Genomic DNA, 27,958 nt, shown 5'->3' with positions numbered 1-27,958 from the left:
GGGAGAGAAACATCAATGTGTGGTCTTACATACCCTCTACTGGGGACCTGGCCCGCAACCCAGGCATGTGCCCTGACTGGGAATCCAACCCACCACCCTTTGGTTTGCAGGCCGGCACTCAATCTACTGAGCCACACTGGCCAGGGCAGGGGTGGTTTTTATAATTATAATTTTGTTGTGATCATGGGTAAAGGTGAGTATAGCATTATCCTACCCTGCCATCTTGACTGGAAGGGTGTAGTAATTTTTTCAGTCCTCTCTAAACTATTGTGAAATAGATGCTATAATAATACCTATTTTATAGTTGAAGAACTGAGATTGAGAGAGGTTAACAAATTTCCTCAAGGTCACACAGCTAATAAATTTTGGAAGCAGGATTTGAATCCACTTAATCTGGTTCCAAAGCCTGTGCTCTGAATAAATAAAATGTTTGGGAGACCCAGAAAAATGGTGACTCATTTTTACAGGGATTGTAAAAATCCTGAGCTGAGCTGTACCTAAAGAAGTAATAGGATCTCAGATAACAGAAGAGTGAGCTTGAATGGTATTCTAAACACAAGGAAAAGCAAGAGCAAAGTAAAGTGCAGAATTCGTTTTGATGGTAAAGGAACCTGCGGCAATTTTGAGTGGGGAATAAAGGGGTGGGAAAATAGATAAAACTTGAGAAGCTGAAAAAGGTTGGGGCCAGGTTGCAAAGGAGTTTGAGTCCTCTCCTCTGAGAGTTCAGACTTACTAAACAATGAGTTTATAAATTCTCGGTGCTTGGAAGTTATCAAAAGAAAATTTCTAGTAAAAGCAAAACTGTTTTGTTTCTCATAAATTTTTATTTTTTATGTTTTTAGAGAGAGGGGAAAGGAGGGGGAAAGAGAGGGAGAGAAACATTGATGTACAAGAGATACCTCTATCGGTTGCTTCTTGCATGCCCCCAACTGGGGACCTGGCCCATAACCTAGGCATGTGCCCCAACTGGGAACCAAACTGGCAACCCTTTGGTTCACAGGCTGGTACTCAATCCACTGAGCCACACCACCCAGGGCAGCAAAACCATTTTTAAAGTTGGTATGAAGTGGAAGGGTAGACTATTTGATACTACTTTGGTTTCCACATGCAGCTTTTATTGAAATGTGGTCTTGAGGTTTATAGTTAGGGTAGGGTTGGCAGAGCTTAAATCCTATTACACTACCTTATTGTATCTTGCCTTTATTTTTAACTTAAATATTAATCCAATGTTATAATGTTAACTTACTAAGAATAGAAATAAATTAAAGCATTTTAATTTTGGAAAATAGGACTAAAGATCAGATATGGGTATATAATTTCTTAAAAGTAGATTATTGCATGAAATAAAGATATTAGTATAACTGGTAATTTTTTTACATATGCAATTTTGAATGAATTTAGTAGAAAAAAATGAGACCAGGATTGACTCTTTCTTTCTCATAGAGCTCCTATAAGTTCTCATAGGGCACTTGCTTTTGCAGAAAGTCTGGGAATGCATACATTTCTTAAGCAGACTGTTGTATATAAGTGATATAAATATTTTAGCATTTTTATTACATATAACTTTAATTTTTTTATTGGTTTTAGACAGAGAGAAGAAGCAAGAGAGACACATCAGTTTGTTGTCCTAGTTATTTATGCATTCATTTGTTGACTCTCGTATGTTCCCTGACCAGGGATTGAACCCCTGCTTTGGTGTATCAGGATGACTCTCTAACCAACTGAGCTACCTGGCCAGGGACATATATACTTTAAATAAATTTTGGAAGAAAATAAATCACTGGTACTTTTTTTCTTTTTGCAAACCACAAACATTGGTATACACTGAAGACAACTGATTTTGGGATTGAAAGCCCTGGATTTGTTTATCAAGTTCACCACTTAACTGTCTATGTGAGCCAATCATCAGATAGGTCCAATAACTTAACCATTTGTACGGTAGACATAGTAAGTACTTTATAAAGCTATGAGAGTGAAAATGTTTTCATTGGACATGTAGAGTTGCATCATGAAAATGTCCGACTTGCAAAGATCAAACTACACATGTTTAGTGATCAAACCAACACATTCACAACTATAATTTTCTCACTTTAACTCTGAAGTTAATTAGTTTTCACGGCCATAATTCTGTTCTTACTCATTCATAAGTCTTTTGAAAGTGATTGGAAAGCAGCATGTTATTGTTTATATGCTTTTGTCATTTAGAAGGAGGAAATTAATACTTCAGTACATACTATGTACTAGACTGTAGTTTAGGTTCCTCCACCTAATGACAGTTTATTCTCCTCAGAACTCATGAGGTAGGAGTCCAGAAAAGAAAACTGAGGCTCAGAGATGAACTCATAAGTGGAAAAGTCCACTAAAAAGCCTATGTCCAACTGTAAAATCCTTGCTCTTTTTATTCATAATGCCAGGCTGCTCTTTTTAAAGATGCCAAAAGAATGAAATTATTTTAGAAATAAAAATAAGTGAAAATGAATTTTGTCCTTAAGAATTCTTTTTAAAATGCCACAGGAACTGTGGGGATAACTGAAGGTACCCTTGGGTGGCACAAAACCACAGTTGTGGACTGCTACCTAAGCTTTAGGCACCACTGTAATTTTAGCCCACTGTACTTTTTATTTAGCCACAAAGAAATCCAGCTTCCTGGAGCTGGGTTCTATCTGGATTCTAGCTTTCTGGCTCTTGATGTGGGTTTGTGGTTTTCAACTGCCTGAACTTTAAATAGAAAGGACTGGAAGGTCTTAGTGGAATTGGGGGGGGTGGGGGGAAGGGGGCAACGTGGAGGGGCAGAGGCTGCGGCTTGGGGGAGCGGGAAGAGCACGCTAGGCATCCTGTAGTTCAAGATGTTGACCAGCAGGTGTCTCTGCAGACAAGGAAGAAGGTTCCTTTTGACCTTAGAGGTGGAAGATGGATTTTCTGGTTGAGCTGAGTAAAATTGTGACAGAAATGAAACAAAGGTAGGTCAGCTACGTACAGAAATCAATCCCAATTTTTCTTAGCCAAAAGCTAGTAGAACACCTCAGCAAATCCCAATCTCAATGCAAGGAAGCTCCTGTAAAGCAATCTCTATACCACCTTCCATAACATTTGCAAGGCTGAAGGTGAGCCCTTTAAACTGAGAGGCAGTTCCCAAGGCAGGTTTGGCAGAGGTGATGGGTCTTAGGTCAGGAGAGATGTGAGAATGAAGGGAAAAGAGGAAAGAAACAGTTCTGTAGGTTTCGAACCAGGGAATGAAGAACTTCCATTTGAGGTAGACATTAAAGTGTGCCTTTATTTTTTATGGAGTTATGAATTCTAGAATTTTATATATACTTCTATATACAAATGAAAGAATCCAAATATGACAAAATGTCAATATTTGTTGAGTATCAGACTTTTCACTTAGGATAAATAGACAGAGTATAAGAAAAAGTTTTATAAGTGTAAATATTCGGGAGCTGATCACAGGGTAACTAAGTATACCTCACCTTAGGAGCATATAGTTTTCTGCAAAATTTTCCTGGATGAATTTTTGTCTCTACTAATTGTGTTTTCCCATTGACTTTCCTTATAAAATCAAAGGTTTATTTGCCCAAGGAAAACATTGATCCCAAATGATAATACAGTCACATCTAAGAATGTAGAAAACCTTTAAGAAAAACATACTTAAAGATGTTTTGTATGATTTAAAGGGTATTAATATTCTAGAAAATATGCAAAGCAGTAAGGGTAATTTTTGTTTTGTGTAATAGCTTGAAAGGTTCCATTAAAAAGAAAAATGTGGGCAAGCTGAACAGAGAATCTTTTACTGAAAGCTTATTTACCTTCTTATTAGCCCCCTCCTCTAGACACTTTATAGCAGGAGACTATGTACTTTTGCCTGCTCAGACCTGTTTCTTGCTACCCAGGGGAAGCACTGGAATATGACTAGGTTGATCTGGGATAGAAGGAAAGGCAACAGCCAAACAGCTGAGGTAGTAATGCTGAATGCAGCCCTAACAAAGAGAAAACACATTCAGCTCACCTGGAGAACCAGGGCACACTGAGTATTTGGACCAAGTCTATGTGATGGCAGAATTTATAACTGGCTAATGACTTCCTTGCTTGGGAATAAGTGGCATGTAAACATTCTATGATGTTCCCTTTTGGCATACAGGATTTTTGAATATGCTTCTGTATCAGCTGAATGCTTCTATAATGTTAGCTTGTACCTGCTCTGTCCTGCTCTCAAGAACTCTCAAAGTCTTCTACTTTCCTGGATGTAAATTGAGCTCAGTCACCCTGGGCTTCTGGAGGAACAACTTTTCCTATTAATTTTTACTTTTAGAAAGTATATAATCCAGTGGGGAAAGATCTCAGGCTCCAGAGGTAAGTAAGCTTTGTTTGGGTTTGTTTGAATCCTAGTTCTACCACTTTCTAGCTCTATGACTGTGGCCAATTATCTTAATCCCTCTGTACCTCCTTTTTCTTATCTGTAAAATGGGGATAATAATAGAATTTGTTTCATACAGTTATTGAGGATTGAGTTCATATCTGTAAACTGCTTTGGATAAAGCCTGGCAAGTTGTCATTGTTGACTCTGAGTTCCTCAGTAAATCCTTATTAAAACACATGAGCCTAATTGTTTTCCTTATTCTCCAAGGGTTTTTGTTCATCAATGTCTTCCTCAATTTTCTATATTCTTCTCTTCAAAGAACTCTTCAGGGACATCTCCACTAAGTCTTTGTCCAAGTCCCAATAGGACACACTATCTACTGGCTTCAATCCATGTAGGCTGGGAGCACGAATGACATAACACCCAGCATATACATTCTGGCCATTATTAGGGGCAAGAGTGATGTGGTTCTTCTCTTTGGAGGTTAGACCACTGATACATTTTCTAGTTTCTCTATAGAGGGTTATTTGTTTTTGACACTTTCCAGAGAGCAGCAGAAGTTGCCATACTTGATGTTCCAATAATCTCTGAGTGGAGGAGAGGCTATAAAGTCACTATAAGAATGGTTTCAGTGCTGCTCCTGCATCCAGAGTAAAAGATATTTTTCCTTGCCTTGGGACACAGAACTTTATAAAGTTAATGTACAGTCCTTGCTAAAGGCAGGTGAGTGGGGTCATGAAATGGTAAGAAAAGCTGGCCACATCATTTATTGGGGATTGATTAATCTCAACCAATGAAAGGGTTTAACTGATGCAAGAAACCGAGGTCTACTTCATCCTTATCCTTATTTGCCAGTAAAGGAGCCAATTAGTGTTAATTGTGTTGGCAATTTGGAACAGCCATCAGGGAATCGATCTAAGACAATTGCATTAATGACCTCTCTGTCCCATTCCACTCCCAGCCATTACTCATAGTCAGATGGAATCAAATATGCTTATAAACATCTTGCAATCAGAGCGAGTAAACATGCACTCTCCTCACACATTTACAGTGCCTTGGATGTCAGTTTTTAATATACATGCAGTGACCTGATGATACAGTTCTGCCATTGAGACAAGAATGGGATCAGCACAGGACTGAAAGAATACATTTGAACATAGAAATGCTCACAATCTTCCTTCTTACCCCCATCCCTACCTTGTTCTCCATGCCCACCTAAAGCAGTTAATTTACTTAACAAAGGGAAGAGGGGAAAGAGGTGGGGGAAACTTGGGAGCCTGTGAGGGGCTCTGGAGGGTGTGGAATGTCAGATAACAGGAGGGGAAAATAAAGATAAATTCGATCATTTTTAATGTCCTTCAAGAGTCGATAGTAAGGGTGGAATGTTTATTTTATTATTTATTTTGCCTAACAGACTGTTCTTTAACTGTGATGGGCTCACTGGACAATGTGCACCACTGCTCTATCAGGGTTGCACAAGTGACAGAAATAGGACAATCATGTAATTATGGAATTGTTCAGAGAGGAGGTGGGAGGGAGGAAAATGACGTACCTTCTCTGGCCTTCACCCACCCAATAACTGGTATGTGTGTTTGGTCTGGTTTCCCGCCCGTGAACACGCAAATCCTAGTTTCCCCTTTCTCCTATATTTGTTGACAATTAGATTGGTTGTATCGGGTGGGTTGGCTTTTGTAAGGGAAGGAATTTTTCTAAAAAATTCCCCTGCTTCGTTACCAACTTTTACAGTCGCAGCAACACTGTAGCTATTCCTGCCTTGGGGCCTCAAGTGCTAAAGTGAGACAGGTCTGGTATTTTTGATGAGGCAATATTTTGTTTTAAGGGAAGCTGGGTATTTGCTGAACTGGTATAGAGGTCACACTACGGGTCACTTTAGCGATTCCAGGGAAGCTGGCATTGGTCGGGCTTAAAGCACCCCGACATGGGAACGCCACAGCGTTTTGCAACTGACTAGCATACTTGTGGTGCCCACTCTAATCCACAGAGAAGGGCACTGGGAGCCTGCGCCAGAGGAACTGGGTCTTAGCGGGAAGGTCGAGCTAGCGGGTGAGGTCACAGTTGCCATGGCTCTAGGCAGTGACGCGCGTCATCACGTGACGAGCGGTTGCCATGACGCTGGGCCTCGGCAATGCGGGCGCTCCGCCCCGGGTGACGTCAGCGCCCCCTCCTCCCGCCCCCTCCCCCTCCCCCTCCACCCGCCGGCTCCCCGCGGTCCCGGAGGTTTCGCTGCACAACAAGATGGCGGCGGCGGCGGCAGCTGCGAGCGGAGCTGGCGGGGCTGCCGGGACCGGAGCGGGAGGAGCGGGGCCGGCGGGCCGCCTGCTGCCTCCTCCTGCCCCGGGACCCCCGGCTGCCCCCGCTACTGTGGCCCCGGCGGCTAGCTCGCCGCGTCCCCCAGCCCCGGCCTCCCGTGGGCCGGTGCCTGCCCGCATCGGCTACTACGAGATCGACCGCACCATCGGCAAGGGTAACTTCGCTGTGGTCAAGCGGGCCACGCACCTCGTCACCAAGGCCAAGGTAGTGGCGCGGAGGGACTGGGCGGCTGCGGGGTTGCGCAACCCGGGACCGCGCAGCCTGGGTTCGCGGTCCGCCTGTAGCGGGGGCAGGAAGGACCCGCGACACTGAGACTGAAGGGTCGGCGCAGTGAGCGGACCTTGGGGTATTGGAGAGCGTTGGGGACTGGGAAAACGGGTACGGAGGTTGTGGAGGGGAAGTTAGGAGAGGGCAAGAAGGTGGGAGACACCGAGGGACCCGGGAGAGGGAAACTCTACCGGCCGAGGAGGCGCGAGGGGTCGGACATTAAGTACCGGGACCTAGGGAACTGAGCAGCTGGGAATGGGGAAGGGGGTTCCCAGCGTTGTACGGAGTGTGTAGAAGACAGTATTGGAAAGGTTTGGAACTCTGACGGAACCGTGAGACTAAGCTAAGAAGACTCTGGAACCAGCAATTAGCAGATCCTAAGGGAATGAGGTCAGGACCATAGGAAATGTGAACCAGGAGGGTGGGGGAAGACAAGGGTAAACTGGAGGGCTGGGGCATGTTTTAGGGGTGTGTGGTGGGTACAGGCTACTGGGGGATAGGAGGGATCTGGTACCTTATGACAGAGATACCCATCTTCATAGGATCGTCTAGTACTTACAGATCATGGGAATGGAAGCCTGAGGATAGACAAGATCATTGGAGGAGGAGACGAAGAAAGTGAGGAAATACTGAGGAAAATTTTTCTTTGCTTTTCTGCAGGAATGGGCTCAGGGAACATAGTGGGGGTGCAGGTTTATGGTGGCATTAGGTAATCAGGGGTTAAAAACTTTGGGAGAGCTGGATTGTTGGTTAATTTTAGTTGTTCGAGGTTTTGGAATTGTAGGCTTTATAGAACTCACGGTGGGCTGTCGGTGGTTTGGGGAAAGGCTGGTGACTGAAGAGGTCTGTGAGGAATCCTGACACTGGAGGATTCACTCATTGGGCCCTTTGGTTCTCAAGGGATTTGTGGAGTTGTAGTAGTGAAGTTGGCCAAGGTCAGTTAGGAAGTCATACATGTAAATATATAAATTTTTACATGTAAAATTACTTTTTTAAGGAAGTATGTGTAGCACTTTTCTGTAGCCATCTTCACTGGGAGTATTGGAATGTAAGACATCAGGCAGAATCATTTGGTTTCTGTTGGACCCACAAAGCATATTTGTACTACAAATTTTTTCTTTGTCCAATCTCTCACTTGAATGAACCCTTTAAAGTAGCCATGCACCATATTTAAAACTGCAGTTTTCCTCAACCTGACTAATGAAGAACCTTTATAGCTACTGCTGCTGCTTCCTATAAAAGCCACATCAATTCCCCTCACCTCCTCAGCCTAGCCTCTGGTTGTCATCATCTACCTTGTTTTTGCTTTTATGGCAGTTGTTTGTTTTCAGAACCAGGGACTTATCAAGGCCTTCTATCCTGCTCACTTACAGCCTGAAGTTCCTTTTCCCCTCATTTCTGTTAGAGACTACAAGGGGCCCTTGTAGTGTGGCAGAGTGGGTGCCTGTGGAAAATTGATTGGTCATTTTCATTTCCTTTGGAGAAGGGGTGGTCTTCAGCTTTTCTGTCAGTTTTTATCAGAGGGCCTCAAGTCTGGAGGTCTGAGCTGCTGGAGATAACAGAGTCCAAGGTTCCTGGTGTTACCATCTTACTATCTCCACCTTCTCACCCCCCAGTCACCTGCAGTGTTTCCAGTTCTGTTTACTGTTAGCAAAATCAAACTTATGTTAACAAACAACTCTAATTGTTGGAGCCTTGTTCCTTGTTTTGGTGTTTCCTTTTTTGCCCCTGCCCCCCAAGCAATCACATTGCATATCTGTAATTATTTTGCTCTGATCTTTGGGGTATGGACTCCATGAACTTAATTGGTTGGTTTGTGGTGTGTATGACTTAAAGAATTTTCTATTTTCCAGCCCCTGGATACATCAAAATATTGATAAAAAATTTTGTGACAGACAGGGTTGAAAGTTTTTGGAAATATAATTGCAAACAGTTGGTTTTTGGCTTTATCTATGTAAGAGACATTTCTGTCTTCAGTAGTCAGCAAAGCCAGTGCCTAATTATGGCTGGTCTGCCCACTTTCTAATTTTCCTGTGTGTGTTATGTGTGTTTCTTAGTTTTTCTCTGAGGCCTTGGTATCCTTTAGGACTGAAGCATTTTAAACATCGGCTTGTTTATAAATTGGTGCCACTGTTGATGTTGGTTTTAACTTTGATCATTTGTGGTATGGAGTTGTGCAATTCTTATGTATGGAAATATTCAAAATCTTTAATGAGACTGAAATGGATGGCTTGGACAGTGAGTTCAATGAGTTGCATGTGTAGTGGGACCATACCAGCACTTATTTGTGTTTCTGTAGCAGTGTGCAATTTCGTAGTTACAGTTACAAGCACCCTATCTTTTGCTGCTTAAATTACTCTGAGGACATGAGTGAAGCTTAATTCACAAGGAGTTGTCATGTGCTCTGAATGAATGATGAGCCTATTTTGGCCTGCTCCATGCTTAATCTGAATCCACTTTGGAAGCGTTTCTCAAATGCTGACAGCTTAGATGTGCCTACCAGCTGTTGACTTACAGTATGATGGCCTATTAAGACCATGGCTTAGTTATATAATGGCTAGGAAGGTGCCTAAGTTACTAGCAGTTGCAGAAACTGCTGTTTCAGTTACTCAGGTAGATAGGTTTTTCTTCCTATGCACTGCAGTGTTTATCTTACTTTTGCAATCAGGTCACTTGGAACCAAAGAGAGCTATTTTTTTCCATCTCTTTCCAGAATATTATTTTTCCGTTTCATCTGGTAGAGGTATATGATTTCTTCTTTCTCCTTTTATTCCTGCAGGCCACTGAATGGTCTGGATTTTTCTTTTAACCATATATAACAATCAGTCTTAGATAATTCAGATGATATTTGTGTTGGCTGAAGGAGGTTAGGTAGTAGGTGTTTCTGAACATCAAAGAACTATTTATGGTCACCTTTTCTTTTTCTTTGGATTTTATTTATTTATTTTTAGAGAAAGGGGAAGGGAGGGAGAAGAGAGGAGAGAAATATCAATGTGTGGTTGCCTCTCATGTGGTTCCCACTGGGGACCTCGCCCACAACCCAGGCATATTCCCTGACTGGGAATTGAACCAGAGACCCTTTGGTTCACAGGCTGGTGCTCAATCCACTGAGCTACACCATCCAGGGCTATGGTCAGCTTTTCTTATATGTACTGTCCATTCCAAGGACTAAGAGGCTAAAGTAAACTTCATTTATTGACTAAGCTATTACACTTTGTCCAACAATACATGGTGAAACTGGCTCTTTCCCAGAATCTGTTAACTCTCAAACCTCCTAGGCAAGGACCCCAGGATGAATAAAATCAGTACAGAAAAGGAAATATTTTCATATTTGGTTGTCAGTGACTTTTGCAGCATGGCATTTATGAGCTCAGAGTTAATGTTGGCAGCATTGCAGTGCTTAGAGCGTCACTGCAGAACAGTTAGTAGGAGACAGTATTCATCTCCAACATACTTTGGTCAGCAGCTCACCCTGGCTGTCTCTTCTACAATCTTTGATTTCTTTTCTTCTTCTTCTTCCTCTTTTTCTTCTTCTTTTTTTTTTTTGAGGAGCCTTATCCTGAGATTCTTTGGTAGGCCACTATGAAGTATTAAAGCAATTAAAAAAATATTTTCTGCTGTCAAATGCTTGTAGTCTGTTGCCTGTACCTAATTATACTTTCGCTGTTTGGATGAAGAAGAACAAAGACTAGATAATATTTTGTATATTTTTCTGAGTATATATGACTATAAAAGCCATTGTTCAATACTTTTTTAAACTTTTTAAATTTATTGATTGATTTTTAGAGAGAGGAAGGGGGAGAGAGAAAGAAAGAAATACTGAAATGAGAGAGAAACATTGATTGGTTGCCTCAGGTCCATACCCTGACTGGTAATTGAACCTGCAGTCTTTTGGTGTACGGGATGATGTTCCAATTAATTGAGCAACCCAGCCAGGGTGCTCAAATACTGTTAATGTGTATTTAACAGATACATATCACTTGCCCATTACTAAGTTTGTGGTAAGAGCTTGCACTTTGGGTAAGGCTGCCTGGATTTGGGTCCTCTGCTGCTTAATAGCTAGGTAATCTGGGGTAAATTACTCAACTTCTCTGTGCTTGGATTCCCTCTTCTGTAAAGTGAGATGACAATACTACTTGCCTCCCAAGTTTGGGTATTATTAAGATTGAATAACATAATACTCGTGAATCTCTTAGAGCAGTATCTGTCACATAGTAGGCATGTAGTCAGTGTTGTCATTATCATCATCATCATAAGATGCTGTAGTAACAAAGATGAATAAGACATAGTCCTCCTTTTTGACCTTTCATCCCTTTGAACAGTTTATAAATGCACCTGCCATTCATTTTGTGTAGGTAGGTGTCATCCTGATGATGTGCTTTCAGGATAAAAAAAGTAGTTTGCTATTATGTCAGGTGTCACTTGGAGAGACAAACCCAACTTTGAGAGAGTTGGGCTTAACTCCTGTAGTCTGTGGGCTAATTTCATGAATTGGCATTTTAGAACATAATTTTACACTAGTTAAACTTTTTAAATAGTTATGAGACTTGTCTAATGAAAACTGTGACTAACGCTGGCTTTTATTTGGGCTGCTTTGAATATTCCATGTGTTTGTGTTACTATTCTTTGTCACATTGGAACAGAGTTTGTTTGAGTTCAGTCTTTTCTCCACAGATTCACTTAAATTTGGCAGAGAATGTGAAGAAATAGTCTTACAAGACTTAAGAACACATTTGCATTTGGGCGCTGCTTAGAAGGCCAAGGGCAAAATATTACACAGAGAAAATGTTTTGCCCTATGACCGCATTCCAAATATTGACTAGCTAGGGCACATCTGTGAACTGCGTGGTTTTAGTGTAAACTCATTTACATAAGGAGAAAAACTCAGAGTGGGCTAATAGTATATTCACTTCTAAGGAAGACTTTAATGAAGCAGATGAGATGATGCTTGTGTTCATCAGGAGGCTGAAAACAAGATTCATTGGTAAATAGAAAAGAAAATTATGTGAAATTGAAAATAAATTTACATCCCATTTGAGGGGATAGTTCCACTCCTAGATAATACAGAAGTGCCTATTGCAAGATGACTAACCTCATTTTGATACAAATGATACTTCATTTATGATGTGGTTACTTACTTTGTTGAAACTTTGTGAAGAGTTAAGATTGATTTGGAGTAGTCTCTCCAGAATCGAAATACCAGTATTCCATTTTCAGTATCAGAGCTGTTTATTTTAACATTCTGACTTTGGTGCTAGCTTCCTAGAAAGTCATAGATCTGGCTCAAGCCAGAGGTACACAGACTAGTTATTTCTGTGCCAGAAGTGCTGTTTTCATTTTCCAGGCATCATCCTTGCTAATGTTTTCAAGTTCACAGCATAAAGGAGAACAAAATGGATGGTTTGAAAAGAGAAAGAAATTCTCTTATCTTTGGAGCCTCTGTAATTCTAAAAAAACACTTAAAACACCTCTGCATTCATTCAGTAAAAATTTGAATTTATTGAATTCAAATTTTGTGTCAGGTTCTATTGTGGACACTCTTGTACACTGATAAACAAGAAAGATGAGACTTCTTGTGGAGCTTGCTTTCTAATGGGAGGAGATGGATAAGAAACATTTAAACAAATAACTTCATACAGTGATGAATACTATGAAGAAAAAATGAGCTGGGATGTCTAGGGAAGAACACTTCTTCAGCTAGAGTGGGGGAAAGCCTTTTTTCCAGGGTGGTGATATTTCAGCTGAAACCTGAATAATGAGAAAGAGTGTTAGCTGGGGGAGATCTGGAAGACAGAATAGTCAGTGCAGAAGGAATGGCAAGTACAAAGGTCTTGGGGAAGAAAAGAGCTTGGTTTTTCCAAAAATTAGACCCAAGTTCATGGTGGCCTGGAGCTTAGTGAACAAGGGGGAGGATGGTAAGGGATGAAATCAGGAAGGTAGAGAGGGACCAGATCATATAGGTTTATAGTCCATTTTATGGAATTAGGTATGAAACAGCATTGCTATCAGGAGATATCAAAGCAGAGCACTAACATCTGCTCTATCTTTTTAAAAAGTCATATTGGTTATTTTATGGTTAAGGGTAAAAAAGCTTTTTCTGATGCATTGTTCAGATAGGGGAGGTGTTCAATTTTAACAACTTATATTCTTTCACACAATAAAAGAATGGCACACGTTGTGCACATAAACATGATCAGTCAGCAAATATTTGTTGATTTCTGGACACAAAAGAGATCTTAAAGACCTTCTATCTATTCCAATGCTTTCTTTTCCAGAGTTTAGTAAGATGGACTTAGTGGAGTTAAAATCTCAAGCCTTTAGGGGCTATTAAAAGAATTTACACCAATTATCCATTAGATTCATGACTCCCTTTGGTATCTTCCCCACCTCCCTCCATTTGCCCAGAATCCTGTAGTTAGTATGGGAGCTGGAATTAGAATTCAGGCATCCCTGTTTCTAGTTAACTCTACCCGGACTCCTTCAGTCATAGAAAACATTGCCCTTACATTCTGAGCACTTGAGCTTTTGTTAGAGAAACAGGATATACCTACTAATTAAAGCCTAAGATATTTATCTTCTTTATTAAACCAAACTCCAGAAGTGAGATGTCATGATGAGAAGAAAAATTTCCAAGTAGGAGGAAGAGTCTATACCAACACTGTATTTCACCTTTCATTTGGCATTATTTCAGTTTGTCACCTGTACCACTTACCAGCAGTCCTCCATTGATCCATTGCTTTGCTCTTAAATTTCCTACTCAAATACCCTTTTGTGCCCCCTTAACATGATAAGGTGTCAAAAAAGTTTCTCAAAATACTAAGGAAGTTAAAAGGGGGAGAAAAGGCAATGACCATAAACACAATTGGCTTTATATAGTTTTGTCACTAAATCTAGCTTACTTAACCCAGTGAATATGAGTAAATATACTTTTGCTCTTGGGTTGGTCTGGTCTATCATTGAAGGTACCTTTCTTTCTTTTTTATTTTTTATTTTTCACCTGAGGATATGTTTATTGATTTCTTTCCCTTTTTTGAGAGAAAGAAAGAGAAACATAGATGTGAGAGAGAAGCATTGATCTGTTACCTTCCCTATGCACCCCAACTGGGGATCAAACTAGTAACCTAGGTATGTGTCCTGACCAGAGATCAAACCTGCAGCCTTTTGGTGTATGAGATGACACTCCAGCCAACTGAACCACCCAGCCAGGGCTGAAGGTACCTTTCTTGGATGGACTTCTCATTTACCAGATCACTACCAGCTTTTAGGGGATGGTGCCATCTTATAACACATTAAGAGAACTGATCACCAAGATACATACCTTGATGACACAGGTGAGTGCTAAGAGAACTTACATAAGGGCTCCTCTTATGTGGTTCTAGTTTTTGGTGTGACAGCTACATCTGTTCCCTGGTGAATGACCTCATCTGTCAGGTAAGTCCCTGACCTATTCTAATAGTGAATAGCTTGGTCCCTTCTGGCATTATACATAATATAGGACAGTCGTACTGTCCTGGGGATGACCGACAACATCCAGAGGATGAAAGTTACATGCATTATTGTGAACTTTTGTCCTGATGTAATACATAATTGTTAAACAAGTGGCGGAGACAGTGTTTTTGAGAAGCTTTGACAGTCTTGTATGAATTAGCTTCAAAGAGCTTCTTTTGGATCTAGTCACAGTAAAGTTCCATTGGTTAGTACAAAACTGTTGGATAAACCATCGTGAAATTATGTTAGGACATACAGGATGGAGCAAAAGGAAGTTTATAGTTGCTCATATGGAAAACAATATAATAATTAATAAATAATAATAGAAAAACATATTCGTGTTTCACATACTCACAACTGTAAACCTACTTTTGCCCCCATCCTGTACTTCTATTTATGAGATGTGCAATTCACTGTAGATGAGGAGTCTCTGGCCACTTAATAATATTATATTTCATCTCAGAATTTAGGTTGTTAGAGAGGTAGGAACCAGATTGAGAACACTCAGCCTCATTTCCCAGAAGCTGAAAAGAAAGGGAGAAGCAAATCTGTCACCTGGTTAAAGCTTGTCTTTGTAAGCTGGGCTCATTCAGTTGGATACTTTTGGCCAGTTATGTTAAACTATAGTTAGGTTTTGCTTAAGAAGTTTCTGAGAAATTATTAAGTTTCTGCCTAGTTTCAGCTCTAGTACATGTTTACCAGCAGTATGTTTTACTTCTCATTATTTCCTCCAGAAGAATTGAATCTGAAAACTTAGGTTAGCTAACCATACTTCTTGAGACTGAAATTTTTGAGGAAGAAATTTTTCATTCATTCATTTATTCCAACCAACCAACCAACCAACCATCCATTCAATACACTTCTGAAAAAAATATTGATAAAAAACTAGGAATTGATATATGGCACAAAATTCAGAAAGTATAGATTTGTTTGTAGTAAAATTTAGTCTGCCTGCCACCCTAACACCTCAACCACACAAATTTTTTACTTTTGTTTCACAGATATTTATTTAGGGCTTTGCTGGATCAGTTCAAATGCTGGGTGCTGTTTGTTTTCTGGCAGTGCTTTGACATGCTTGAAATTTCTAAATATCATTTTACTTAAAAAAAACAAAAACAAAATATCTCACTTAATTTAATGCCTATCAGGAGGCACAGTGTGATACTTTAATGTAATCTCCATCAGGGTGGTGATTTTAATTTGTTGTCTGCTGCTGTATTCCCTGTGCCTACTATAATGCTTCTAAATATTCATGTAATGAATATAAGGATTAAAAAATGGGAGCTGGGTTTGTTTTAGAATTTTACTATTAAAATTTCTTTTTTAAAAAAGATTTAATTTATTTATTTTTAGAGAGAGAGAGTAATACAGGGAGAAAGAGGGAGAGAAATATTGATATATGAGAGAAACATCAGTCTTTTGCCTCTTGCATGCCCCTAACAGGGGACCTGCAGCCCAGGCATGTGCCCTGACTGGGAATCAAACCAGAGACCTTTCAGTTTGAATCCACTAAGCCACACCAGTCAGGGCTGAAATTTCTTGTCTGTAGTTAAGATGTAAAAGAAAAGCAATTTTCTACCTTTTTCTCATAAATCTCTAGCTAAGGAGATTTCACAACCTTTCTGGGCAAGTAATTTACTTTTGGCATATCTCAAACTTTTATTTACTAAGAAGTTTAGTATATCTGAAGTAAACCCTGCAATTTATTTTTTAAAAATATTTTATTTATTTATTTTTAGACAGAGGAGAAGGGAGGGGAAAAGAGAGGGAGAGGAGAAGGGAGGGGAAAAGAGAGGGAGAGAAACCTATCACGCCCCTGCCCCTACTGGGGACCTGGTCTGCAACCCAGGCATGTGCCCTGACTAGGTATCAAACCGACAACCCTTTGGTTCACAGGTCGGCACTCAATCCACTGAGCCACACCAGCCAGTGCTCAGTTCATTTTTATCATTGTTCATTGATCTTTCACAAAGAGACATAAACTTACATTGGAGAAATTGATGAAGAAAAGAAGAAAGGTCAGTAAGAAATAAGACTCAGATCACCAGAACATTTGCTTTTTTAAAGTTTTATAAACTTGAGTGAGAATATCAGAGATTAATGAAGGTTGTAATTTACTCTTTCCTCTTTTTAATGGTGAAAAGATGGTGAAGGAGACTGTAAGATACATAATTATGTAATAAACTTGGTGATGCAGCAGCCCTATTGTGTCTGGCTTTACCTTATGCACTGTATGTATTACTGAACAGATTTTCAAGGGTAGTTACTGTATTTTGCCATGTATAATGCACACCCATGTTTTTGGCCCAAAATTTCAGGAAAAAAATTTTTCATTTTCATTTGTTAAGTCAATTATTTGTTTATATTTAGAAACAAAACTGATGGTCGTATTCTGGGGTATTATTTTGTATACGCATATTATTTTTACTTTCTAGAGTTACACTTTTGAAGAATTAAAATCCTTTATGTAGATACGGAATTAGTACTACCCATGTATAATGCAAATCCTTATTTTCTCTCAAAAATTTGGGCAAAGTGCTCATTATACGTGGCAAAATGTGGTAGAGCATATGGTGATATTCTTCTTAGAATGTTTTGGGGTTACTGATGTTTATTTTGGGCATATGATGATATGCTGTTTCCTTTAATCTCCAGTAGAAGGCCTCTTACACAAAAAGTTTGGGTTATGATTTGCTTAGTAAATAGGGGGGAAAAACAAAGAAGGAAAATCAAAAATACTGATGTATATATACTTGTAATATTTCATTTTAATTTAAAAGTATATATATAAGCATTCATTCACTGATCTTTATGAAAGTGTTTATGGAAAATTCCAGACAAAAGTAAAGAGAATAGTATAATGACCCCCTGTCAATAGTATAATGGTACACACAGATGTACCACCCAGTTTGAGCAGTTAATACCTCATGGCTAAACTGTCATCTATGCTCCTTCCTGTTTCTCTTTTCTCCTAGTTTATTTTGAAGCAAATCCCAGAATCCTGTCATTTTGTTCATAAATATTTTGGCATGTATCTCTTAATAGATGAGGATTCTTTTCCAAATAAACATAACCACAGTACCATTATCCTACCTAAAACAATTAACAGTAATTCTTTAATGTCAATAAATATCAAGGCAGTGTTAAAATTTCCCTGATTTTTTATATATATATATATATATATAGATAGATAGATAGATAGATAGATAGATAGATAGATAGATATTCTTTTAAACCACTTATTTGTTTGAATCAGGGTCTAAATAATGTTTATGCATTATAATTGATTGATGTTCCCTAAATGTTTTTTTAAAATTTGTTTGTTTTATTCTCTAGGTTTTCTGCCCTCTTTTTCTTTGCAATTTGTTTAAGAAAAAATTGCTCATCTTTTCATGTAGGGCCAGGGCCTTTCTTTGTATACTGAATGGAATCAGAGTTCCTTTGTCATGTTTGCCTTAAACATACCCATAGTTCATTATCTAAGATTTCCACTTTTGATTTGCTTTTAATATTTTTATTTTTAAGATTTTACTTATTTATTCATTTTTAGAGAGAGGGGAAGGGAGGGAGAAAAGAGGGAGAGAAACATCAATGTACAGTTGCCTCTCCTGTGCCTCTTACTGAGAGCCTGGCCTGAAACCCAGGCATGTGCCCTATACTGAAATCAGACTGGCAACCCTTTGGTTCACAGGCTAGTGCGCAATCTACTGAGCCATACCAGCCAGGGCTATTTGCTTTTTAAAAGAAGAGTAGGAATTTAAAGGCATTTGTGAAGCTGTATGAGTACAGAATCCCTCTTGGGTTTTATGATTTCCCTGTCAACCTTTTACACTTGTCTCACCCACATCTAATTTGACTTTACCACATATTTTTAAGCATTCAATTTAGTTTTCATAGAAATATGTCTTTCTGCTCTTGCTGATTTCCTATCAGTTTACTTACCTAATTATATAGCTATAATAACAAGAGCAACTGGTATAAATAGCTTGGGAAAAAACAATTCTTGGTTAGCTTGCAGCTTAATGAGTGGTGGAACTGGTTGGTTAGAATGTCATCCTGATATGCCAATGTTGCTGGTTTGACCCCCAATCAGGGCACATACAAGAATCAACCAAAGAATACATAAATAAGTGGAAAAACAAATGTTTCTCTCTTGTTCTCTCTCCCTACCTCTCTCTTTCTAAAATCGTTATGTTAAAAATAAAAATAAGCCAAAGTTGTTAGCAATTTGAGGACAAGATATTTTATATAATCTTTTATTTGTGGTATATACTTCCACAAATGGTATTTTTGTCCACTATGTTAGAGTTTGCATGAACTGAACTGAATTTGTTAAAGGGCCAGTGATGTTAAAAATTTGCTGAGGAAACAGCTAAAACTCTCATGTTTAAAAGGCCTTTATCTGTGCACTGCCAGTGTAGCATTCCGTAGAACAAGTTGACATTTTCATGTAGTGAGTTGTTTTCTGTTCCTGGCAAAAAGAAATCTTCGTTCATATGCTACAAGAAACAGAATTGTTTTTATTGTGGAAGGCAGGAGCAGAGCTGTGTATTTCTTAGAGGAATAAGTTGGGCACCTGCAGGATTACTTTTCTCATCCCTGCTTCCTGTTGCCCTTTGTTTCTGTCAGAATGCTCTAATGTTGCGCACATAGTGTCCTGACAATAGCACATAGTGTCCTGACAATAGAGAACGTTTTTTTCGGTAGTTGATTTTTTTTAAACTCCCAAAATAATGTTTTTAGTGATTGTATGCTTTTGGCTTACTTTCTATTTCTACATCAACAGGGATACTGTTACTCTAGTCAAATGTGGCAACTGTATTTCAGCAGTGATCTTCGTGCCCAAGTGACCTGCAGAGATACCACTATCATATGTTATATCTGAATATCTTATATGTGTCTAGTAATTCTGGGAGGTAATTAAATCTTGGGATAATACTTTTGTATCTCTTTAAAGGAGTTTACAGTCCTCGAGATTAACATGTTTGACCCATGTTACTTTTGGCCTCTTGGACATATGCAGACGAGTGACCAGTGGTTTCAGCCTGCTGCCCCTTCTGATCTCATTTTCTTTTTTCCTTTTCAGTCAATAGCTGCATGCAGTGCCTTGCTCTAATTAAGCTCCTAATAAAGGAGGCTCTGTTATACTATTCACAATGTCTTCTTATATCAATGACTGTTAGATTTCTTTTTAGGCCAAGAATCCATTGTTGAGTCACATTACCTTTTGAAAATCACATTTCAGTTTGTGTTACCTAAATTTCTCTTTCTTTTTTTATGCTACTGTCACTGTTTTCTGCTTTTCCCACCCTTTGGGGAATCTTCTTGGCCTATCACAATTGCCTGAGGCAGTCTGTAGTAATGAGCTGAACTGAGCATTGGTGTGTGGGAGTTATGCCATGTTTCCAGTTTGTTTTACTAGTCTAGCAGTTTTCTTTGGGCAAATCGCTTAATCTCATGGAGCTTCTTCCCATTTCTTTTTTATTACACATGGTCCGGCACAAATGACACCCCTTATTTTATTACAAAATCATAAGCATGTAATTTTGTAACAACAATACCACACTCAAGCACACCAAATGACATTTTAGGTGAAATGTTCAAGTTAGAACTATAAATTATTACACCAGTATTATTACCTTATCAGCCACTCTCAAGCAGGGGTTACTTCTGCCAGACCCTGTATGTTCGTATATCAGCTTTACTGAGATATAATTCATATACCATATAAGGCACCTAATTCAGTGTTTTTAGCATGTTCATGGAGTTGTACAGCCATCACCTCAATCAATTTGAGATCATTTTCATTCCCTTTGAAAGAAATAGCATACTCATTAGCAGTCACTGTCCATTTCCCCAACCTCCCTTTCCCAGCCCTAAGAACCACTAATTAAGTCTCTATGGATTTTCCTGTTCTGGATATTATATGTAAGTGAAATTATATGTAAATAAATTATATGGTCTTTTGTGTCTGTCTGTCTTTCACTTGGCATATGTCTTCAAGATTCATCTGTGTTATGGCATATGTTAGAATTTCATTCCTTTTTTATGGCTGAATAATATTCCATTGTTTGGGTATACTACTACATTTGTTTATCCACTCATGAATCAATGGATTTTTGCATTGTTTCCAGTTTTTGGCTCTTATGAAGAATGCTGTTACAAACATTTGTGTATATGTGTTTGTGTGGATGTGTATTTTCATTTATCTTGGATGTTTACCTTCATTTACCTTGGAGTGGAATTGCTGGATCATTTAATAAACTCCATGTTTAACTGTTTGAGGAATTGCCAAACTTTTCTAAAATGTCTGCACCAGTTTACATTCCCACCGATATTGTATTAGGGCAGCAATTTTCAACTAGTGTGCTATAAGAATTTTTAAAACATGCAATACCTGACTTTTTAGTTGGGCACTGACCTCTTTTCCTTTAGATTGTCAAATAAAAAATGAGAACAGCCAACACTGTTCAGTGTGAATGAATCAGAATTATTAAATACGTATTTTTTTGCCAGAAAATACATTTTGCAGAAAATATATCTTTTTAAGAGATTTTATTTATTTATTTTTAGACAGAGGGGAAGGGAAGGAGAAAGAGAGGGAGAGAAACATCAGTGTGTGGTTGCGTCTCATACACCCTCTGCTGGGGACCTGGCCCATAGCCCAGGCATGTGCCTTGACTGGGAATCTAACTAATGACCTTTGGGCTTGCAGGCCTGTGCTCAATGAACTGAGCCACACCAGCCAAGGCAAAAAATACATTTTTTGGTGTGCTGTGGAAAATTAGTAATTAGTTTATACGTGCCATGAAATGAAAAAGGTTGAAAATCGCTGTATTAAGATTCTAATTTTTCTGTATTCTCACCAAATTTTTCTTTCTTTTTGATCTAGCCATACAAGTGGGTGTAAAGTGGTATCTCATTATGGTTTTGATTTGCAGTTCCCTGATGATTAATGGTGTTGAGCATCTTCTCATGTGCTAACTGACTATTGGTAGATCTTAGGAGAAGTGTCTATTTAGGGATTTTTTTTTTTTTGCCCATGTTTGGTTGGGTTATTTGTCTTTATTGTTGTTGTAAGAATTCTTTATATATTCTGAATACAATTTATTTATCAGATATATGACTTACAGAAATTTTCTATTTTGTGGGTAGTCTTTCCAGTTTTGTGATGGTTTTGTTTGCAGCACTAACATTTTTAATTTTGATTTCTTAGATTTTTAAGAACTTAAACAAAAAATTTATTATATGTAATGATTTGTGAGTCAATAACAAGAAGAAATATACTCAAAAGCTATGTGTATACAGCCAGTTCACAAAAGAAATATAATCAAGTCACAAATCTGTGATATAGTACTCATTTTAATAATGAAAAAAATAAAAAACAAGGTAGCATTATCAATCAAATAAGAAATAATAAAAAATATAAAATAGCTTAATTTAGTTATTTTAACTCTGAAATTGTGTTCTATTGTGAATATTTTCCTCTGTACTCATTCTGTACCTCTTTCCCACTTTCAAATAGTTCTTCCTTTTCAGGGTATTTTATAGCATCAAAGTCTCTTTAAAAATATTTTTCTATATATCAGTCTGATACATGTATCTTATAATCAGACTTTATAAAATATATACCATACAAAGTGTTTATGTTCTTTTATTAAATAAGGATCATACCACATATCTGGTTTGCTATTTGTTTTTTAGTTTAATATCTCCAACATTCTTTTTTGTCAATACATTTTGCCCTAGTCTCATTCTTTTTAATTGGCTGTAGAGTATTCCAATTTACGGGTATACTATAATTTATTTAATTAGTATCCTGTTGATAGATTTTAAGGTTGTTTCCAGCTTGTTAAAAATATCCTTGCCCAAGGATATGTTTATTGATTTTAGAGAGGAAGAGGGTGGGGGAGAAAGAGTAAGAGAGAAAGATAAATAAACATCTATGTGAGAAAGAAACATGGGTTGGTTACTTCTCATATGTGCCCTGACCAGGAATCGAACATGCAATCTTTTGCTGTTCGGGATGATGCTCCACCTGACCAGGGCATTTTCAGCTTTTTAAAAATTACAAATTGTATGGTTAGTTAATGTTTCCTCACAGTTGTATGTTATATGCACATTTGTGCTAATATTTCTTTTCTATTCCCTTTGTTGTTGTACTAATTAACTATTAGACTCTTACATTTCAGACTTAATTTAATTTTTAAAAAATACTGGAGTTTTATTAGATCCAATCTAAAGTAAATTTCCCAGAAGTTGTGTTCTTTTCTATCATGATATATACAATGTTAGATCGTCTTTTGAAGTGATCATCTTTTGAATGTTAGGTTCTTCATTTTATCCATTTTAATAATTAGAAGTAGAATGTCTGAGTCAAAGTATAAATGCTTAATGTTTCATAAATGTTGCCAAATTGCCCTCCAGGAAGGCCAGGCTAGGTCACACAAGAGTGTATACTCTGTTCTCTTCAACACTGGCAAGCAGCCATTTTTTTTTAAGTGAGTCAATCTGACAGGTAAATTAAAATGTCATTTTAGTTTGTAGTTACTTATTAGTGAATTTGAGTATCATTGTCTGGCTATTTGTGTTTTGTCTTGGAATTGTTTGTGTCCTTTGTTCACTTTTCTGTTGGGCATTTTATTTTTGTTTTTAAATATCTAATAGCTTTTTGAATATTAGGGAAATTAGTTACTCCTTAAAATACTACAGGTGTGTTTCTCTGTCTTTTGACTTTGTGTGTGTGTACTTTTTAAAAAATATAAAATATAAACATTTTTATGTGGTCAGATGTTTTTTACTTTATGGCTCTCACTTTCTTTTCTCATTCTAACCTTAAAAATTTTTACCTGTATTTTCTTCAAGTACTTTTGTTGTTTTGTTTTTAAATTTAGATCTTTGCTTCATATAGAATGCATTTTGGCTTAAGCCACATGAAAAATGGATCAGTTGTGGGATTTATTGGAGTTGTAATTTTACATTTCTTTTTGTGGTTATAAATGGCTTTCTTTTCCCAGTTGACTGTAAGCTCCTTGAGGGTGATGGATTGTGTAATTTTTTTCTTTATTTTTAGGGTCTAGCACAATGCTCGCCTCAGGTAAGGCCCTTCCTTCATTTATTGAATGAGTGAATCTTTTTCTCCATTCTCTTGCTATGCCAATATGAATTATTGAATAACCCATATTTTCCCTCATGTTTTAGAAAACTGCTTTATCCATCAGTTTTCTAAACAAATTCTCCAGATGTTTGGATACATTTTTGAATTTTTATAATTCGTTGATTGTTCTGTCTTTGCTTGCTTTAATACTGTACATTACAGCTTTAATTATTATAATTTTATACTGATTATGGTATATTTGGAAGGCTATCCTCAAACATTCTTAAGTATACCATACCAGTTAGGGAAGCACTGTAATCTCTGTTAGTAAAACTTATTATCCCTTAGAAAACACTCATTTAATTTACTGATTAAACATTTAATCCATTGTGAGAGTCAGCTGCAAAGTAGAAATGATTTTGAGTTATTACTTTCTGGAAAGCTATTTTAGGATATAAAATACTTAGTTCTGGCTTTTTACATCCTAAGTGTCTTTTAAAAAGCTCTCATTTTAGCCCTGATTGGTGTGGTTCAGTGGACTAAGTGTTGGCCTGAGAACCAAAGGGTCGCCTGTTTGATTCCCAGTCAGGGTACATGCCTGGGTTGCGGGCCAGGTCCTCAGTAGAGGGATTGTGAGAGGCAGCCATACGTTGATGTTCCTCTCCCTCTCTTTCTCCTTTCCCCTCTATAAAAATAAGTAAATAAAATCTTTTTTTTATAGCTGTCATTTTATAATCTTGGTATCTCAAGAAAAACATTTTTTTCTCACAATATTTTAATGCAGGATACACAGAGAGAGTAGGTGGCAGAAAAGGCATCAGGAAATTGTGTTGGCACCCAGCTGACATCAAAGCAGATAGTGGAAAAGTGATTACTTAAAAGTGGTATATAGAATCCAGTTCAGTGATGGTGATTTCTCACTTTGTTCATTCCTTCCTGTTCCATGCACTATAGGTCAATTCATTGGCTTTAACTTGGGTGAAGTTCAGGTAACATTGCTAAATAATTATTTTCTTTTTCTTTAGAGCAGCCTCCTTTTCTCTGTATAACATTAGAAATTCTTGTGTCTGAAATAGAGCATTTTGTTGGGGTTTACTGTCATGTATTTCTTATGAAGAAACCAACTTTAAGGTCTTGTGAGTATAAGAGAAGTTTAAAGTAGAGAAATTTAGTATCTGGGGAACAGAGCTAATGGAGCAAGGCAGACCTATTGTGATAAAGTGCTCATTTTCTTTTTAATTGGAACATTGGAGTACTTCTAAATAACTTTTATTGGGTTGGCCAAAAAGTTCGTTCACTTTTTTTCCCTTCCATGGTTCTAGTAGTGCACAGTTACCTTTAACTTGATTCAAAACAATTTTGTTAGATTGTATTGTGATAGCCGTCAGTTCAATGTGCATTTAAAAAAAAAATTTACTGGAGAAGGAAAATGGCATCCGAGTGGGAAGGAGCACACTCGGTTTCCCTCTGCACATGGGACAGAATCCTGGCGTGGATTCTATGGAGTGGAGGAGCAAGCAACCAACATACCTCAGCATATGTGAAAATAGGGGACCAAGGATTGTGGTAGAACTGAAAAAAAAAAAACCAGACGGTGAGAGGAGTGCTGCTATATGGTAGGGTCCCAGGGACCTGCATGGGGTTGGGGAGCTGCAGCCCCAGGCTCAGCACCTATTGCGGGGTTTGCCACAGAGTCCTTGGGACAGAGCCGAGACAACTGCTCCCTCCCCAGCCAAACAGGGTCTGAGTGGCACCTACAGGAACCCAGGTGCTAGGAAACACACAATGGCTGTGAGCACCCTCAGAGTCTGTGGACACCGGTGGGGTTGGGTCACACAACGGGCCCTGACCCCCACAGTCACCGGTCTGGCTGTGGGAGAAGCCAGGCCGCTGTGTGGAGCAGCAGGCTTGAATAGGAGGAATTTCTCAAGAGGAAGGAGTGAAAAGACTGACACTGTTTGGGGAATTCTCCTACAGCAATCGCCGGCCTCCCTGCCACCCAGCCGGGCAGTGATCCCAAGTTTGCACAGAGGGTTGTGCTTGTGTGGAGGACTCTGCACACCCCCATAGCGCTGGGAAGAGTGAGGCGGTTGGCTGAGGGTGTGCGCGCTCGCGTGCTTGCACGTGGGAGTGTATCACAGCACCCCAGTCCACAGCAGTAACCCTGCAGAAAGAACCGATTCCCACACCCAGGATGCAGGGCCCAGGAGGCACCATACCTCCCCAGACAGTGCCAATTCTGAAGGAAGAAAAGCCATACCAATCATTCCTCAGCCTGTCGCAGCCAGCAAGACCAGAAAAACCGGTTTGGCCACTTTGAAACCGAGAGACTTTTTAATTTAATTTTATTTTTTTAAACAATTATTAATTTTTAAATTTTTATTATTTTCATTTTCTTTTAATTTCTTTTTCTCTCTTTCCTGCTTTCTTGTTTTATTCCTTCCTCCAATTTTATCTCTTCTTCCTTCCCTCATCTGCCTTTTTTTATTTTTATTTTTTAAATACCTACAAGTGAGACAAAAACTTGGATCTGTGAAAAGACCATAGTTGAACCCAAAGAAGGGGAATCACAACAGCTGTGACAGTGAGACAAATTTCACTCTGCTGTTAGAGAACCTTCAAGTTATTGCATATTTGTATTACTATTAGTTTTCTATTATTCTTACATCTTTTTAAAATAGTATTTTTGTATTCCTCTTTTTTCTGTATAATATGCTTTGCTAGTCTGGTATATTGTATCACTTGACAGGTTTCCCCTGATATCTCTTTTATAGTGTATTGTTAATGTACTGTCCGTCACCTCACCTGTGTCCCATCAGCACACTACTGAAGGTTCTGTACTCCCTATTCTTGTTATCTAGATCTCATAGATTCTGTCATATGATTGTTGCTCTAATATTGTAAATAATTGCTGTTCCATGCAATTGTAAATACTTCACAACACCCCTCCCAGATCTTAGCCCACTTCAAAATTTCCTGAACTCTATTATTGTAGTGGTTAACTCTATTCTCTCACACACTACATCTATTTACTATCCTTTACTCTCACCTTACCTAGGAATCTGACCTCCCACAATCTCACTGCTTTCTAGATCCAACTCACAATCCTTCTCTCCCCAACAAGAGTCTTATCTTCTTTCCATCCTTTCTGAAAATCAGCTAGCTGGGTGGAAAATCACGGTTAATACTATACATAGTCAAAGAATCTCCTATCTCTTCTCTTCTGGCTGCTACTGTAAATATCATAGAATACTCTCTTGCTGTCTTAAACCATTTTGCCTTCCTGCTCCAACAGGTCACAAAAAAGTGTAGGTGGAAGCACTAAACACCAGGATACTCACTGGAAGAGGAAATCCAACAATAAAGGAACCACTAATAGATAACAGAAGAAGGTGAAGGAGGGAGTGGAAACCACCCAAACCTCAACCCAGGACCTATCTGGAAATACAACTAAACAGTAGAGACAGTACCCAGTACAAACAACTGAACAAGAGCAAGAGAGAATCCCAAAACCTTATACACATGGAAGAACCAGCTTCAACAAAACCTGCTCTCACCAGCACAACAAAATACAAGAGGTGGTGGACAGAGTGACCCTCATTTAACCAGGTGGTGGGAAGGAACCACCAAAGAAAGACCCAACAACAATCAAAACCCAAAGAAAAACACAGAGCCAACTTAAATGACAGCCTAACACCAGTGAGCTCAGGAGATCAAGGAAACTGCACCACTGAAACTCACTAGTATTCTACCACAGAAGTTCACACCACAAACCCAGGGAGCCAAAACAGATCAATTTAAGAAGCTGAGGCTAACAAGAAGAGTCTCACAAACAATGGGAAGACAAAGAAACAGTCCCCAAATGAAGTGAAAGGAGGAAGCCTCAGAAAGAATGCTAAATGAAATAGAGGCAACTCAACTATCAGATATTGAGTTCAAAGAAATGATTATCAGGAAGCTCAATGAGCTCACAATGAACTACCAGAAACTACAAGGAAGCTACAATGAGCTCACTGCAAACTATATCAACATGAAAAAGGAAACAGAAACTATCAACAAGGGCCATGAGGAAATGAAGAATACAGTTTCTGAACTGAAGAACACAGTAGAAGGAATGAAAAGCAGGATTAATGAAGCAGAAGATCGGATCAGCGAGCTAGAGGACAAAGTAGAAGAAATCACCCAGAAGGAGCAACAAAAGGAAAAGAGGCTCAAAAAGATCAAGAGGGATTAAGAGAAATGCAAGACAATATGAAACGTAATAATATCTGTATAATAGAGATACCAGAAGGAGAAGAAGAAGAGCAAAAGATAGCCTGTTTGAAAAAGTAATGCTGGAAAACTTCCTTAATTTGATGAGAGAAAAAGCCACACAAATCCAGGAAACACAGAGAGTCCCAATCAAGAGGAACCCAAAG

At 38.6% G+C, this 27,958-nt stretch overlaps 1 protein-coding gene across 4 annotated transcripts in view; it reads left to right on the top strand.

Annotated features, from left to right (window-relative positions):
- Nucleotides 1–6,580: 6,580 nt before the first annotated feature.
- The window catches only part of SIK3 (SIK family kinase 3), a 261,321-nt gene continuing 239,943 nt past the window's right edge, over nucleotides 6,581–27,958 (top strand). For all 4 annotated transcript variants that reach the window (XM_045837983.1, XM_045837965.1, XM_045837973.1 and 1 more), the window contains exon 1: nucleotides 6,581–6,892. In XM_045837983.1, the coding sequence (XP_045693939.1) occupies nucleotides 6,614–6,892 (279 nt within the window). In that variant the 5' untranslated portion in view covers nucleotides 6,581–6,613. The remainder of the gene's footprint in view (nucleotides 6,893–27,958) is intronic.

The sequence above is a fragment of the Phyllostomus hastatus genome, unplaced genomic scaffold (assembly GCF_019186645.2).
Source record: "Phyllostomus hastatus isolate PE091 unplaced genomic scaffold, TTU_PhHast_1.1 phas_contig_113, whole genome shotgun sequence".
Classification (NCBI taxonomy): domain Eukaryota; kingdom Metazoa; phylum Chordata; class Mammalia; order Chiroptera; family Phyllostomidae; genus Phyllostomus; species Phyllostomus hastatus.
This window is presented reverse-complemented; position numbering and strand designations above follow the sequence as displayed.